Source organism: Sebastes umbrosus, chromosome 8 (assembly GCF_015220745.1).
Source record: "Sebastes umbrosus isolate fSebUmb1 chromosome 8, fSebUmb1.pri, whole genome shotgun sequence".
Lineage (NCBI taxonomy): Eukaryota > Metazoa > Chordata > Actinopteri > Perciformes > Sebastidae > Sebastes > Sebastes umbrosus.
Window position 1 is genome coordinate 2,818,496 of NC_051276.1, and position 15,714 is coordinate 2,834,209.

Below are 15,714 nucleotides of genomic sequence, written 5' to 3' on the forward strand. Positions count from 1 at the left end.
AGCACACATGAAAGAGCAAGTTGTTATGTCTATTGTGTTGTTTAAGGAAGCTTACTTGAAATATTATACTAATACATAAGCTCACCTTTAACCCCTCTCCGCCAGGAGGGCCAGGTGGTCCTATAGGCCCAGGTTCTCCCTGCATAGTAGGAGATACAGTGTACTCTCTAAAAATCAGAATGATAGTTGATAACAATCATAGGTGCCCACATAGGTGGAAGATTAGAATCGGTCTACATTTATTTAGTTTGTGTATTAAAGATCTGTCCTGATGTAGACATCCAGCTGTATGCTGATGATACAGTGATTTATGTACATGGTTGCACAAAACAACCGGCTGCCCTTTAAAATTTCTTATACCATGAGTCATATTACATCTTGACTAAACAGAATATGCCTTCAGTTAAATGCAACGATACTGTAAGAAAGTTCTTCTCAAAAAGACAATGTATGCAAAAATACTATTCAAAAATCACTGGGAATTAGTTGATTATTATTCAAAAATTGCGCGTGCGCGCACACACACACACATACACACACACCTGTGCTGACAGAAAAGAGTCGACCTGAACATGCCACACACGTTTTACCGGCAGTAACGTTACTACCAGGTAGTGCCTGGTTAATACAAAGGAAATATATATTTTTTAGTAGTTGTAAAAATCGAAAATCATGACCCATCCCTATTTCATAGCGTCACACTAAAAGAACAGCGACTCAGGAGTTAGAGCGGGTTGTCCGCTAATCGGCAGATCGTCTGTTCGATCCCCGGCTCCTCCAGTCCACATGTTGAAGTGTCCTTGGGCAAGATACTGAACCCCAAATGTATCCTGAGGGCTGGTCCATCAGTGTGTGAGTGTGTGTGAATGAGCATTAGATTAGATCCTGATGATCAGGTTGGCACCTTGTCTGAGCGCCGCCCGTGCCAAATAAACTATTAAAATAAACAAATAATGTCTAAAGGCCTACCTTAAAGCCTGGTCTACCCATTTCACCGTTTTCTCCACGTGGACCAGTTTTACCCTTTTGGGGAAGATCGGAAGAGAAGAGAACTTTGTTTTCACTTGACAGTTTACTTTTAACAAAATGAAAAAGTGGGATGACAAATAGAAGATGACTAAGATACAGCACAATATTGACCAGATTAGCTGAGAGGGGGGATTGTAAGACATATTAATGATTAAATAAAATAAAAGACTGATTCACAACAACTTACATATGTGCCGTGTCTCCCTGGAGGACCAAATGCACCCAAATTTCCCATCTTTCCCTGCAGGCCCAGAGAAATCAAGTCAAAGTTAAGATATAGGCAGGTAACAGATTGTCAGGATCAAAAGCCATTACTGACCTTCTCTCCATGCTCTCCTCTTGTGCCTCTATTTCCAGCTTTCCCTCTTTTCCCCTTTAAAATGGAATAACATTAGATTTTAAAATGTGAATACAAGTTCATATTCATGTTAGATGTCAGGTGTGTCATCCTACCCGCTTTCCAATGCGTCCATCCTTCCCTGGATGTCCACTTTTGCCATCACCTCCCTGAAATTCAAGTATTTCATGTCAGGTTCCAGACATATTTTAAGTGTAACTCATGAGGACTAGCAATATGTCATATATCAATATGTCAATATGTTTTAGCCTTATTAAACAAATGGATTAAATTATCTTTCATTAGTATTATGCTTATTATTATTAGTCATTAATAATGTCATTAATAAAGTTTTATTTAAAAAAAGATCTGCATCACAAAAGAAGTCAGGCTCACCATTTCATTTTTAACACATTTTCAAATGAATGTAATCAATTTTTCCATTTTTCCATATGCAGTTTCATCTATGGAGAATTTCCTTAAAATATGTAAGCCTTTAAATTGATATTACAATAATTACTGGAGAACAGTTCTGTGATAAAAAATATAGGAAGTTTGAGTGTCTTTGGAAACAAGTCAAAGTATCACACCCAAGTTTTTTGTTATTTTTTACTTTTTCTGTGTGACTAAATAGTCATAACAGCACCATAATGCAGGACTTCTATCTGAGAGGCTCTCATACTTAGAAGTCAAGGCTGGTGTTATTCTATATATTTGCAATTATCAATGAAAAAAACAAAACCATGCGTTAGTCCGTCTTCCAATACTTTCTGACACCCCTGCTGTCTGTGGTTCTCAGTTCAAAGCCCATTGGTTCCTACTGAACACGTTCATCTTTAAAACACCTCACAAACAAACAGGAGGACAGAGCAGGAGGATCGCGCATTTGTTAGGAACTGTTTTCAGCTGCGGATTAATCCACACGGAGCTCTGTGGCAAAGAGGAATAAGGTATGTCAGGCATACTTTCATTGTTGATATAGGTCTGCACATGGGATTTGTTGACAAGTAGAATAATCTAGAATATCACCAGTTTTGTTTAATCTTATTCTTTAATTACTGAAGATGTTTTGTTTTTTTTATTTGAGATGCAATGTTTCATGTGAGAAAAGCCAACTGTAGTAACGTTGAAAATATGCAAGAGTGTCAATATAAATGTATGCACACAGAGAGATTTGAGCTGACCTTTTGACCATTTTGTCCTTTCCTTCCCTCCAGCCCAGGTCTACCTCTTGGTCCCTGAGGGCAAAACAGATGAAGATGGTGAATCTTATTGTACGGGTTTTTGGAATACTTTAGATACTTGTGTGACCACCTATTATGTGAATGTGTGTGTGTGTGTGTGTGTGTGTGTGTGTGTGGTTTAAGGGGCAGAACTGACCTGAGGTCCTGGAGGGCCACCAGGACCCTGATGTCCCATCTCGCCCATGACATCCTGGAGAATGGAAACACAAAAGGCTTTTTAGTGCAGTTGCTCTCAGTCTCCTCTCCCTTATTGGCATATTCCAGGGGTCAGCAACCTTTACTATCAAAAGAGCCATTTTAGGCAAAAAAAAAAGAAAAAATGTCTGGAGCCGCAAAACATTTGAGCATTGTGATGAAGGTAACACAGTTTATAGTCTAATTATATGCTATATAAGTCTAATGCAGTGAGGGCCAAAGTGCAAATGTACTACGGAATATTAGGGCCACATTGAGGGAAAAAACATCTGAGGTTTCCAGAATAAAGTCATAATATTACGAGAAAAAAGTCATAACTTTACGAGAAAAAAAGTCGTAATATTACGAAAATAAAGTCATAACTTTACGAGAAAAAAAGAAAATAACACGTAAAATTACTACTTTATAATATTATGACTTTATTCTCATAATATTAAGATTTATTTTTCTCGTAAACCTATGACTTTATTCTCGTAATATTATGACTTTATTCTCAAATCTCAGATTAATTTTTTTCCCTCAATGTGGCCCTAATACTCCGTTGTACCGTCGTACCATAGACCTATAACAATGATAAATAAAAATGAAAATGTAAACAAAAACAGTTATTCATTTCCATTTTTAAAAATCCAAAGGGAGCCACTGGAGAGGAGCTAAAGAGCCGCAGGTTGCTGACCTCTGGCATATTCAGTGAAGAAGGACTGGCTTTCTGCTGTGGAACACAGTGTAAAATACAGTCCGCCAAGCTTCATGACCTTGGTGTCACTTTTATAGTGAATTTATAATAAACTATAAAATATAAAGTATTTTAGTAATAATGTATGAAAAACAGTCGACAGTTGATCTGTGAAGGTGGTGGATTCAATAAGGCAGCTTTTAAAGAAAGGCATTTTTATTCCTGCAGTCTATTTCAACTTGATACCCAGTAAATACTGAATTTCCCCTATTTCCTCAATGAATTAATTGATCCTTTTCTATACAGTCTATTCAGAGTGCTAATAGTGTTCTCGGGTCTGTCTACAAACAGGTTTTCAGATGATGTTTAAAAGCACTGACATTGCTGACCAACCAGCACGTTCTCATCCCAACTTGTGACATACTGACGTTTCGTTGGACCACTCGGCTAGTCATTGTTTCCATCATCCAATGTTTGCAAATCATCCCTTCAGTCCCTAAATGCCCATGTCGCTTCAGTCCAGCATCTTCTGGAAGCTCCTAATCTGTGCCTCTCCAGCTGTGGTTTCCTGATCTTACCTCTGGTCCTGGTAATCCTGGAGGTCCTTTACTTCCTGGCAAACCATCAGTTCCCTGCAATCAGGTGGACCACCACCATCAGTCATTAAAGTATGTTTACTCAGTAAAAGTCCCTTTCTGATGAAACAGTCAGAACAGTTGGGGTTCTCACCACTGCTCCTGGCACCCCTTTCTGTCCAGGCTGTCCTCCCAGCCCTTCAGGTCCAGAAAATCCCTTTGGACCGGGAACACCTGGTTTTCCTGCGACTCCTGCAGACCCCTGAAGCACAAACATATCACCAGTTGTGTTGAACGAAAATTAAAAGGGTTTTCTTTTCTCACTCCTAACAAATTATCATTATTTCTACAATTTCTACCAAATTGTCTGTGGATCATTATTGGATGAAGCTGATCAAAAAGTTATCAAAAGCTTGTTGATATCTCGTTGCGTTTTGAAGCTGTTGATCAACAAACTTTTCAATGAGAGGGGCTTAGCAGGAAATTGGCCATAATTCATTGACTATTAGTCCAATCATCATGAATCTTGGTAGATATCTTCAGTATGTGTTTGAGAATAGGCGTACCAAAGTATTTTCCGCTCGACCCATAGGGTGCGCCAAAAATATCAAAAACGTATACCTCCAGATATGGTAGACAGAATTTTATCAGATTTGGTGCACATGCTCCAGGGGCAAGTATTAACCAAGATCTGAACTGTCGTATTGATCTGTGCATGTGGGCGTGGCCTATTTAGCATTATATACTAAATTATGCCTTTGCTCAATTTGCTGTGAGCTGGAACGAGCTGGAGACATGAAACTTGGTACCATAACTGTACATGATGTCATAGTTCTTCACATAAAATATGATCCCAATTGGCCACATGGTGGCGCTGCAACATTTTCAAGGCCAGCCTCCATCACACCATAAGTCTGATTGACTTGAAATTTGACACACATGTGCTGCTGAATGTGTTCTACAAAAAAGCCTAAAGAGGCCCTAGCTTTTTATAACTACATTTTCCACCATTTTGAATTTTTTGAAAAACACATTTTTGACATTTTCTCCTAAACTCTACGTCCGATTGTTACCAAACTTTCTGTGGATCATTATTGGCAAGCTTATCCACGTTATCAAAAGCTTGTTGATATGTTATTGCGTTTTGAAGATATTGACCAATGAACTTTAAAGGGGCGTGGCTTAACACATCAATAGACCTAATTCCACAACTGTTGTGCCCATCCTCTCAAAACTTGACGAATATGTTTAGAGGAGTACCTGAAACATCCCCTGAAAGTTTCCTGTGAACTTCAGGGGTTTACCAAACTCACAGGATACGCTTTATAACAATTTTGAACCAAGTATGTAAAATTATTTAGAAATTACTCCATAGGGGGCGCCACCCGTTCCAATTTTGCATGGGCCTGGCGCAAATTTCGCCACAACTCAATGGGAGTTCTTCCCAGTATCCCCAAACTTGATGGATATTTTTAATTAACCTGTTGAAACGTCCCCAAAATGCCAAGAAATATGACTGGCGGGACTTTGAGTGTACACGTACAGAAAGGCTGTAATGATGACATTGTAATGATGAAACAAGGGAGTGATTGGTCTCAATCCTTCTTTATACAGAATTAATCTGCTTTTTGAAGCCAAAAACCCGATCACTGCTGCTCCTGGCTTTGATTTTGGCAATTCAGCTGCTTCCCACTGTTGAGCAAAAAAAGGCTTGTAATTTATTTATGTGTTAATTTTTTATTTTAACTATGACTATTTTATTTTATTTGTATATTTGTGTGTATTTATTTATTTATTTCCTTATAGTTAAGTGCCCTTTGGGTATTGTCATGGGTGGGGGGTGGGTGTGATATCTATCAATCCAAACATGTTCGTGTAGTGGATTGTCAGAGTTGTATTAACAAAATTCAGAAATAAACTTTGTTTAAAAAAAAGAAAAAAGAAAAGGTTTTCTTTTAAATCACACTCGGTGAACAAGTGCCCTTTGGAGTTAAGGGCAGCAATATTGCAAACAAGATGATCAAAATCCAAAAAGTTTGCCTCCGAAGTAATTTCTCCCTCCGAAGGACTCAGGGATGACCTCAATTCCAACTACTTTGAGAGAATCAGGTTTATTTTCTATGGAGAACGGAACCTGCCAAAATAAAAATAAATAAATGAATAAACATGGCATTAAATGCAGCAAAAATAATATTCAAATTAAATGTAGCCAATCATTAATTTATAAAATGTGACATAAATTGATATTTCTGTTTTAATTTGCATCTTTATTTATTTATCTTTGTATTAATTCCCTTATTTATTCACTCTTATATTTAATTTTCCCTTTTATTTATTTATGTATTTATTTTGTTGTTAATTTTTCAATTTGTTAATTTTTGCATTTATTTATTTTTGCATTTACTTATTTTTATATATTTTATTTTTATTTCTAAATGTGTGTATTTATTTATTTAGTTTATTAATTAATTAATTAAATAATTATTTATTTATTTATTTCTGCACAATTTTCCCTTTGCATTTCACCCCTTATTTATTTCCCCAAACGTATTCATTTCTGTATTCTTTTCTTTACACATTTCTTTTTACATTTCTTTATGCATTTCTGCCTCATTATGCAAATGAGGGGACTGTCACTCAACATGTGTCATCATGCGGTCAAGGTGCCTGACTATGTGTTAGTTAGCTAAACGGTGTCTGCTTCTGCTTATCAACTCCAGTCTTCATTCCTAGCTCCGTACAGCAGGTGGAGACTGGCGATGGGTTCGCCAAACAGTTCAACTTCAGACGGTTGATCTGCACATGTGTATCGGTACGAGGCAACAGCGAGGAACAGCAGCAGGCCGATGACCCGCTGTACGGAGCCGGGAATGAAGACTGGAGTGCAGCTGGCTAGCATAAAGTCAATCTATGTACTCTGACCCCATGACACACGTTGAGTGAGTGAAATATAATTATTTAATGACATATTCATTTATTTATTGAGTAATTTATTTATTTATTTGTTCATTTGGTTTTGATATTGGCAGGTTCCGTCCTCCATAATTGCCATCCATTGCCATGGAGTACCCCTCATTGCCAACTCTTATAGCATATTAGTGTTCAGCAGTCCTCTCCTTTAGTTTCTGTTAAGTCCTGCCAACATCAAAACATCTACAGGGGCATAGTACATATTGTGAAACGACGTGACACAAACGCGTTAGGGTTAGCAACACCATACCAGTTTGTTATACTGTACTGCTCTCCACTTACCACTGGTCCAGGCTGTCCCATGTCACCTTTCACACCTTGGCTTCCTGCCACCCCCTGCAGTCAGACAGAGCACAGTGAGAAGGCAATCAAGCCAACACTGGTAATAGCTGGGCTGTTGCATCAGGTTACAGCTGTGACTATTTAGCAGCGGTGCACTGTACCTTAGGACCTGGAGTCCCTGGCTCCCCAGTCAAACCAGCAGGACCTTTGTCTCCCTTTAGAAAGAATAAGTCCACCAGTGACTGCATATCATCACACACATTTCATACATCTCTTTTCAGTTACTGACATTGGTTCAGGTTCTTCAAAAGGTGAACATTCTCTAACCTATTGGGATATTGCACGTCAACTTTGGGTTTAAGTAAAATTGTCAAGTTAAAGGGACTGTTTGTAAGAATCAGAAATTGCTTGGTAACAGCAACACCTGTGGCCGTTAAGTCAACGAAAGTCAGCGTCCTGTTGCGCGCGTTTGTGCTCGCTCTAAATAGACATGAACGAGCATCACGTCAGCTAAAAGCACAATATCACTCTACATTTCAGCTGCTCGGCAGTAATGTTAGCTGACCAGACCAAGGTCTCTCCATGAATCAATGCTGATCCTAGTGTTGGCTTTTCCTGCCTCAGCCTCCCAACCGCAGCCGGAGGGAACAGGGGAGACAGCGGAGTTTTGGTCGGAGACGATAACGTTTCTCTCTGCGGAGCCCCGTCACTTCACAAGACACGGGAAACCTCTGTTGGTCTGGAGGAGCTGCAGCAGTTATTTCTGCACAAACGTCCACTGAACATTCACTAGATATTCTCAGAGCTAAACTAACTCTTCTGCAGTGTGTAGTGTGCGCGCATGCATGTGAGAGTGGAGCGAAAGCGTGAGAACGAGCGCGGTGCGTGAGTGAAGGCAAGCAGAGGAGCAGAGTACAGCAGAGACTCCGGCCCTGGAGACCAAAGCTACGGTCTCCCCCGCGTCCTCCGACCGCGGCCAACACTGTTTAACAGACGGGCTTCACTAGATACAACCAAGAGGTTTTGGTGCTTCTGTGTAGTTTGTGTTGGAGTCTGAGTCTGAACAGCGTAGCCACACACGAGCGCGCATGAGACACCGACGCGCAATGATTTATACGTGTAAGAAGTTACAAACAGTCCCTTTAAACGACAGGTTCCGATATTGTCACATGTCCATACTGTATGTACGTTGACAGAGTTTTTGGTTGCTGTAATCATTCCTCCTCTCCGTACTGGTGGTGAAGCGATCCCTTCCAGGAGACAAAACCCACAGTTCAGCAGAAACTTACTGTATATGAGGCTTCAGCAGTCTGAGAGCAACCCGGTATCACAACAAAGTGTGTAATAGACCCACCTGTCCATCAGAGGATAGCGTGTCAGTGACACATTTTGCCTCACCGATGCGTGAATATTACACGTGTATGGCGGTGCAGTACCAGTAGAGGGCAACAAAGCCACCCACTTAGGTTTATACAGCAAAACTACTTAAGTTTGGGAAAAACACCATGGTTGGGCTTAAAATGAGCACGTAAACTAAGTTCAATACGGCAGAAACAAGGTATACATGAGTACGGAAAACACGTCACAAACATCATTAAAAACATGTCACTAATGTCACTAACGGAGCTTAGAAAACAAAACACCAGTTTCCTGGTTGAGAGTCCTGTGTTTGTTTGACCCATCCACCTCCCCTCTCGCCCACCACAAGCAGTCTTTCTCACTTTGTATTCTACGTCACTAGCTCTGAGCGTAGCATATAAACAATTACATTGCAGTTAGTACAGACTGCATGGCGTACAAACGATACACCAAAAGCAAGAACGGCATTCTTATTGCACGTTTTTTCCTTGCGCATTATCGTGTCATTCAAACGCCTTTTCATGCTCAAGAGAGTATATGTCCCAGAAGGAGTCTTTTTAGTACAGAATTCCCTCTATGTATTTCCACAGACAGTGTTGGACTGTGGATTTTGTCCTGCATCTCTTCCAATGTGTTAGGAAGGGGTGGCTTCATGGCCAATTTGCAGAGGAGGAATACAGCAGCCCATTCATTCTCTCTATGTACTTATGGGACGCAACTTTTTTTTGGATAATAGAGCTTAATAGAATGTGCTGCGAGATTGTCTACCTTCTGTCCTGGAGGCCCATCAGGTCCTGGAATCCCAAAAATACCTGGGAAACCCTGAAAAAAGATGCACATTCAAAGAAAGTTACCAGTTAACGGCAGTTATGTTGTTATGTTATGCAGTATGTTGCTGTAGCAGACAAAAAAAATGAAAAGGTTCAGCCTTCATATAATAATAAGAGTTACGTTCTCAATGGCAGAAGGTAACTTACCTGTAGTCCTAATAGACCTAATGGTCCAATCTTCCCCATCAGGCCCCCTTGACCCTGAAAATAAAAATACATGTTGATGAGGACAGGAATTGTACAGTAGATACTGTACACAGATGATGATATACAGTATGCAGGTAGACTGATGGAGAAAAAGGTATTACGGTTTATTTACCATTAAGCCGGCATAACCCTTTTCTCCTTTTGACCCTCTTGGTCCTTGTGTGCCTGGGACCCCTAGAGGCCCCTCTGATCCCAATAGGCCACCACTCCCCATATCTCCCTGTGAAAAACACATCATGACTTGAGCAGTACAATGCCTATAAATACAATCAAATAATACATTCAAATGAAACCCCTCCACTCTGTAACAGCGCTAGACAATCAGAGTGGATCGAGTGTTTCTGTAGTTCCAACAACTCCAACTGTTCATTTCAGGAGTCACATTCTCCGGTTGAACTTTCATTCATATCAGATCGATAATTTAAGTTGATCAACTTAATAGTTTTGAATCAGGACCTCCAGTGTTTGGATCAAGTAACTCACGAAAAATATACTATACCAAATTTAGCAGCTACAGTACAGCTGTTATTTCAATGTGTCATACATACAATCAACGTTGGATGAATTCTATCAGATCAGACTCGGTATCGGCAGATACTCAATATTAAAGGACTCTGATTGGGGCCAAAAGAAATATTATCAATTTGATTTCATTTAGATCACTTTGTAGAGAGACATGTTTTCATTCTGACATTAAAGTGTCTTTTTCTGTTGATCAGTGTAAAGAAAAAGACACATTAAATCTACTTTGATTTAATATTGTAAATCAATACAACATTAAACTTTCTAAGGGGGGTAAATACTTACATACATATTTAAAACAATATATAGGCTGCCTCTAACTAAATGGAGGTTATTTGTAATATGCACACCCAGTTAGCCATACATGTCTATGTCTACAGTAGCTAACAATACAACGCTAAGATGGAAATGACCTTTGCTCCTTTAGCACCTGGATCCCCAGGAACTCCAGGCTCTCCAATATCACTCTGCAAAAAGAGACAAAATGAAAAGAAGAATCAGCAGCACTCCCACCACAACAACCAGTGGCTAAATAAAATTAGAGCTGCAATGATTCACCAATAAGGCCATCAACAGAAGATTTTTTGGATATTGTGTTTGGGAATTTCCATTGTTATCCAATGTCTTATAGACCAAACAATTAATCAATAACTACAATAATCGTAAGTTGCAGCCCTAGATGAAATGGTTGCATAGAAAGACAGTACATCTAACCTCTTTGCCCCTCTGTCCAGGCTCACCCTGCAGCCCCTGGGAGCCCTGAGGTCCTGGCTCTCCCTTTGGTCCCTTGGGCCCTGGTTGTCCCTGGGTGCCCAGAGCTCCCTATTTCAGGATAGCACAGTGTTTGACAGTTCACATATAGGGGTACTGTTGGTCTGAAGGCAGCCTCAGGCCGTTACTGAAGGCGATACTTTTGGACTGAATATGCTACAATACCCAAAACATATATGTCCTCAAGCTAAATCACACATGGTGAACAATGGCTGATAGTAAGGAGCAACTTAAAGGTGATAACATTCAGCCACTAGATGTCACATTTTCCCTCCCCTGTTCCATTACATTTACTTCACAACAAGTCGTTGCCAGGCACTTACCATCAATCTCAGCCATTTATCCGTTTTTTTCCCACACTACTGTAACTGACGACCCAGAGATACCACGTGATACCAACGTCGTTTTACTGTTGGCTCACAAGCCTTGTTAGAAGTGTTAGATATCTTCCACAGAGATAAACAAAACATTCATTTTGGACCCACCAAAATTCTTTTAATGATTAATTCGAAATCATAATATTTTTTTTTTCAGTAAAAGCCATAGCCAAGGCTCTGTAGATGTATTTTTCTTTTTTTTTAATATTCATCTATATAAAAAAAATTATCAATAAGACCTGTTACACCAGCTGAAAATATTGTTTCTGCTGACCTGCAGTGGTTTAACTTCTCACTTAACTGCAGTGAGGTCGTCTGGATAGTAGACCTATCCAGCGCCACCAAGTACACAAGTTGTATTCCCTATTTCTTTAAAATGCCTATGTGGTATTTATCATGAAAATAGAGTCTGCATTACTAATTGAGCACACATCTGCAGAACCTACAGTATTGCTGTCCGTCTCCATTGCTATGTGTATGGCAACACAGCTGCGTCTCTCTGACAGTGACAGTTGAGCTGTGGCTGGTAGTGCTATGAGACTACAGGTGAGACCCCCCCGCCTCCAACACAATTTACAATAATACAAATGATCTGAAAATACAGACCACTGTCCCAACCTAGTGTTGTCACAGGTGCAACACATGTGAAACACTGCTTTTCCCTTTTATTAAGCTCCTCTTTAATAAAACAGTAATATCATTAAAACATAATTATATAATATGTGTGTATTTCTTTTTAAAACAAAACTCAGTATTAATGTCACAGACCTGGTCACCTTTTGTTCCAGGAGTCCCATCTTCACCAGCTGGCCCATGAGGACCCTAACATGACAAGCACAATCATACTTCTGGAAGAGTACGTAACATTTAATATCTGTCTGAATGCATTATATGGTAGTCTGGTTGGTGATCAGGGAGCTAACTGACCTGCTGCCCATCCAGACCTGGAGCACCAATATCACCAGCAGGACCCATTGCTCCCTAAAGACAACAATAATAACATACCTTAATATTCCTTAAATTGCCTGAATAATTCTCTCTAGGCCGTGGGCTCATTTCAGGTTTTGAAAGCTACAGTAATAACAGTATGTCTGCAGCTGTTATTACTGTTATTACAGTAATAACAGCATGTCTGCAGCTGAAGCTAGTATACTGCCAGTATTTTATGCATTGTCTTCAATCTTGAAAACTATGCTAAAACCAGTTACCTGCTCTTCTTTCTCTCCTGCCTGACCCATCGGTCCAATGATCCCTGGTGTTCCCTGGTCAGAAAATATATATTGTGATCTCTCATCAAAGATCCACTGCATCACAATATGATTAGTATACATGCTGCGAGGGCTGCATCACTGAGTTTTATATCAATATGAAATAGAGAGAATGGTAAAAAGTACCCACTCACTGGAAACCCTCTAGATCCAGCCGACCCCGGTGGCCCCGGAGGCCCCTGACTCCCTGGAGGACCATTCCTCCCCATGCCACCCTCTAGTCCTGACAGGCCTGTAGGGCCCTGGAACCATTTAGAAACAAAAAATAAAAGAACTTACATGGAGCTGATAACAAGAAGTGAGGTTTACCAAAATCAATTATGGAAAAATCACCAAGATGTGATGCTAAATGCAATGTCAGGAAGAAGGTTAAATAACGCTCCAAACTTACACTAAATTTTGGTGAGGAAAAACTGTCATGGCCATTTTCCAAGGGGTCCCTTGACCTCTGACCTCAAGATCGTGAATGAAAATGGGTTCTATGGGTACCCACGAGTCTCCCCTTTACAGACATGCCCACTTTATGATAATCACATGCAGTTTGGGGCAAGTCATAGTCAAGTCAGCACACTGTTGTTGCCTGTTGGGCTGCAGTTTGCCATGTTATGTTATGAGCATATTTGTTATGCTGAATGCAGTACCTGTGAGGGTTTCTGGAAAATATTTGTGTAGTTAACTGATTTCCAGTAATAAATATATACATACAGTACATTTGCATAAAGCAGCATATTTGCCCAAACCCATGTTGATAAGAGTATTAAATACTTGATAAATCTCCCTTTAAGGTACATTTTGAACAGATACAAAAATTTGCAATTAATTTGCGATTAATTACGGCAGCTATGGACAATCATGTAAAAACAATCATGTGAATACATCTTTAATGTATTACCACCTCTGTGCTTGAAGGTAATGACCAGTCATTTCTGAACATTTGTCATGGACTATGTCCCTGTAGAGAGTGTTAATCTTTTGTCAAAGGGACTTCTTTCTTGACCCAGAAACCTTCAGGATGGAATACTGGTACTGGACACACTCACTTGGACTAAGGCTAGGTCAAAGGTGATACGGCCGATAGCGGATGGACCTGAACTATGGGATCTTTAACAGGGTGATTTTTGTTCTTATTTATTTATTACCTATAAATACTATACTTATAATTTAGTTTTAAAAAAAAGGAATGTCCCCATTGTGTTTCTTTTTAGTTCCTGATGTTTTATTTTGCCTCCGCTGATCTAATATGGAGTTTTATTATGTTTTTGTTCATTTTTCCCAACATAATAAAGCTACAAAGTTCATACTTTGCTACAATAAACCTTCACTAAACTGAGTAAAGCAATTTAAGATTTTATTCTATGTTTGACCTTGAAGAAAGCAGGGAGGCCATTGGGATTAGATTTCTACTTTTTCCAATTCATTTATTATCATTACATTTTTAATTTGATTGGAACTAGTGACAACATCTGGAAGCACACAGCTGCATCGGGACAATATAATGTCACCTTTGAGTTTGAAGCAATTTCATTTGCAGCAGAGAGAAGAGTGATAATCTCGCCACGCTGCCCGACTGATACACTGAGCCTGTTTCTGTAAGAACTACTCACTGGTTGTCCCTGAAGGCCTTTGGGCCCCAACTCTCCTTGACGGCCCTGAAGGGAAGAGATTAAAAAACAACAGCAGTAATGTCAGCTTATCCTCTCACATTATGGTGGTTGATGATATATGATCAGTACATCTCTAGGATCTACATGTTCTCACCTGTGATCCCGCAGGCCCTCTCTCACCAGGAGGGCCCTGCAGACCCTGAAAAGACAATGTTTCAATGCAGACTATAACCAAGATCAACCAGTATGGAAGTACTTCTGTAGAATATTCAGTGGAAAGTCAAAAATGGGCATGCATCGTATGGGCATCAACTAGACACCGATCCAAATGCATCAGATTTCGACAAATACACTCACTGGAGGTCCAGTGTTTCCTGAGATGCCAGGAGGGCCTCTGACACCAGCATCTCCCTGCAGTCAACAGAAAACACAGCACAATGACAAAAATACTTTATTTAATCAACCAATTTCATCACTGCCTGGCTGAGAGCTTGACCAATTTAGAATTCTAATATCTTAATTCTCCATTGGAGCAGCAAATGTTCAAGGTTCATTTATTACCTCCGCCAAGGCCAAAGGCCTAGGAAGGAGGTTATGTTTTCACTGTCTGTCTTTCTGTCTGTCTGTCTGTCTGTCTGTCTGTCTGTCTGTCTGTCTGTCTGTCTGTCTATTTGCTTGTCTGTTAGCAGGATTACTCCAAAAGTTTGCGATGGATTAAAATGCCATTTTTTGGAGGGGTGGGGTGTGGCACAATGAACAATCCATTAGATTTTGGTGGCGATCTGGATCATGATCCAGATTCAGGAATTTTAATTAAGGATTCCGATCAGCCTGAGCATTAAGACCACAGGGTATAACACATGTGCAGTATGACTGATGACGCGTTGATGACGCGTGACCTCGCCTCCTTTTGAGAGCAGAGAGATACGTGTGTGGATGTGTGGAGCTGCTGGCCGTCGGCGGTGAGAAAGAACAAAGTGGTAGATGACGGGATGAGAGACAACGTAGTGTAACGTTATACAGACATAACAAAGCTGCTGAATAAGAGAGGCATCCGCCGACACGTTACACGGAAACACACCATGTTAATAATAAGCCGACCACCTCGCGGTACCACCAGCTGTGAGCTGTGATCTGTTTTTAATGTCACGCACCTTGGCGGAGGTCTGCGCTCTCCGAGTGCCATTCTGGTTGTTATTTATTTGACAGCTATCTGAAAAAATGCCAAATTCAATTTAGTTTGGTGTTTGCTGCTAGTCTAAGCCAGTAGGCTATCCCCAGGTCTGAAAAGTGAAACCAATGCTGAAGTGTCTTAAACTTGCATTCTCTCTAATAGCCAGCAAGGGGCGACTCCTCTGGTTGCAAAAAGAAGTCTGATTGTATAGAAGTCTTTGAGAAAATGAGCCTACTTCTCACTTGATTTATTACCTCAGTAAACATTGTAAACATGAGTTCATGGTCTCAATCG

At 40.1% G+C, this 15,714-nt stretch overlaps 1 protein-coding gene across 3 annotated transcripts in view; it reads right to left on the reverse strand.

Annotated features, from left to right (window-relative positions):
- Window positions 1-15,714, reverse strand: part of LOC119493566 (collagen alpha-1(I) chain-like) — an 83,809-nt gene that overhangs the window by 10,673 nt on the left and 57,422 nt on the right. For all 3 annotated transcript variants that reach the window (XM_037778996.1, XM_037778997.1, XM_037778998.1), the window contains exons 35-57: window positions 14,604-14,657; window positions 14,401-14,445; window positions 14,247-14,291; window positions 12,777-12,884; window positions 12,583-12,636; window positions 12,302-12,355; window positions 12,143-12,196; window positions 10,941-11,048; window positions 10,640-10,693; window positions 9,817-9,924; window positions 9,645-9,698; window positions 9,436-9,489; window positions 7,470-7,523; window positions 7,309-7,362; window positions 4,211-4,318; window positions 4,060-4,113; window positions 2,747-2,800; window positions 2,551-2,604; window positions 1,483-1,536; window positions 1,349-1,402; window positions 1,217-1,270; window positions 970-1,023; window positions 86-139 (exon numbers count right to left, since the gene is read on the reverse strand). In XM_037778996.1, coding sequence (XP_037634924.1) covers window positions 86-139; window positions 970-1,023; window positions 1,217-1,270; window positions 1,349-1,402; window positions 1,483-1,536; window positions 2,551-2,604; window positions 2,747-2,800; window positions 4,060-4,113; window positions 4,211-4,318; window positions 7,309-7,362; window positions 7,470-7,523; window positions 9,436-9,489; window positions 9,645-9,698; window positions 9,817-9,924; window positions 10,640-10,693; window positions 10,941-11,048; window positions 12,143-12,196; window positions 12,302-12,355; window positions 12,583-12,636; window positions 12,777-12,884; window positions 14,247-14,291; window positions 14,401-14,445; window positions 14,604-14,657 — 1,440 coding nt within the window. The remainder of the gene's footprint in view (window positions 1-85; window positions 140-969; window positions 1,024-1,216; window positions 1,271-1,348; window positions 1,403-1,482; window positions 1,537-2,550; window positions 2,605-2,746; window positions 2,801-4,059; window positions 4,114-4,210; window positions 4,319-7,308; window positions 7,363-7,469; window positions 7,524-9,435; window positions 9,490-9,644; window positions 9,699-9,816; window positions 9,925-10,639; window positions 10,694-10,940; window positions 11,049-12,142; window positions 12,197-12,301; window positions 12,356-12,582; window positions 12,637-12,776; window positions 12,885-14,246; window positions 14,292-14,400; window positions 14,446-14,603; window positions 14,658-15,714) is intronic.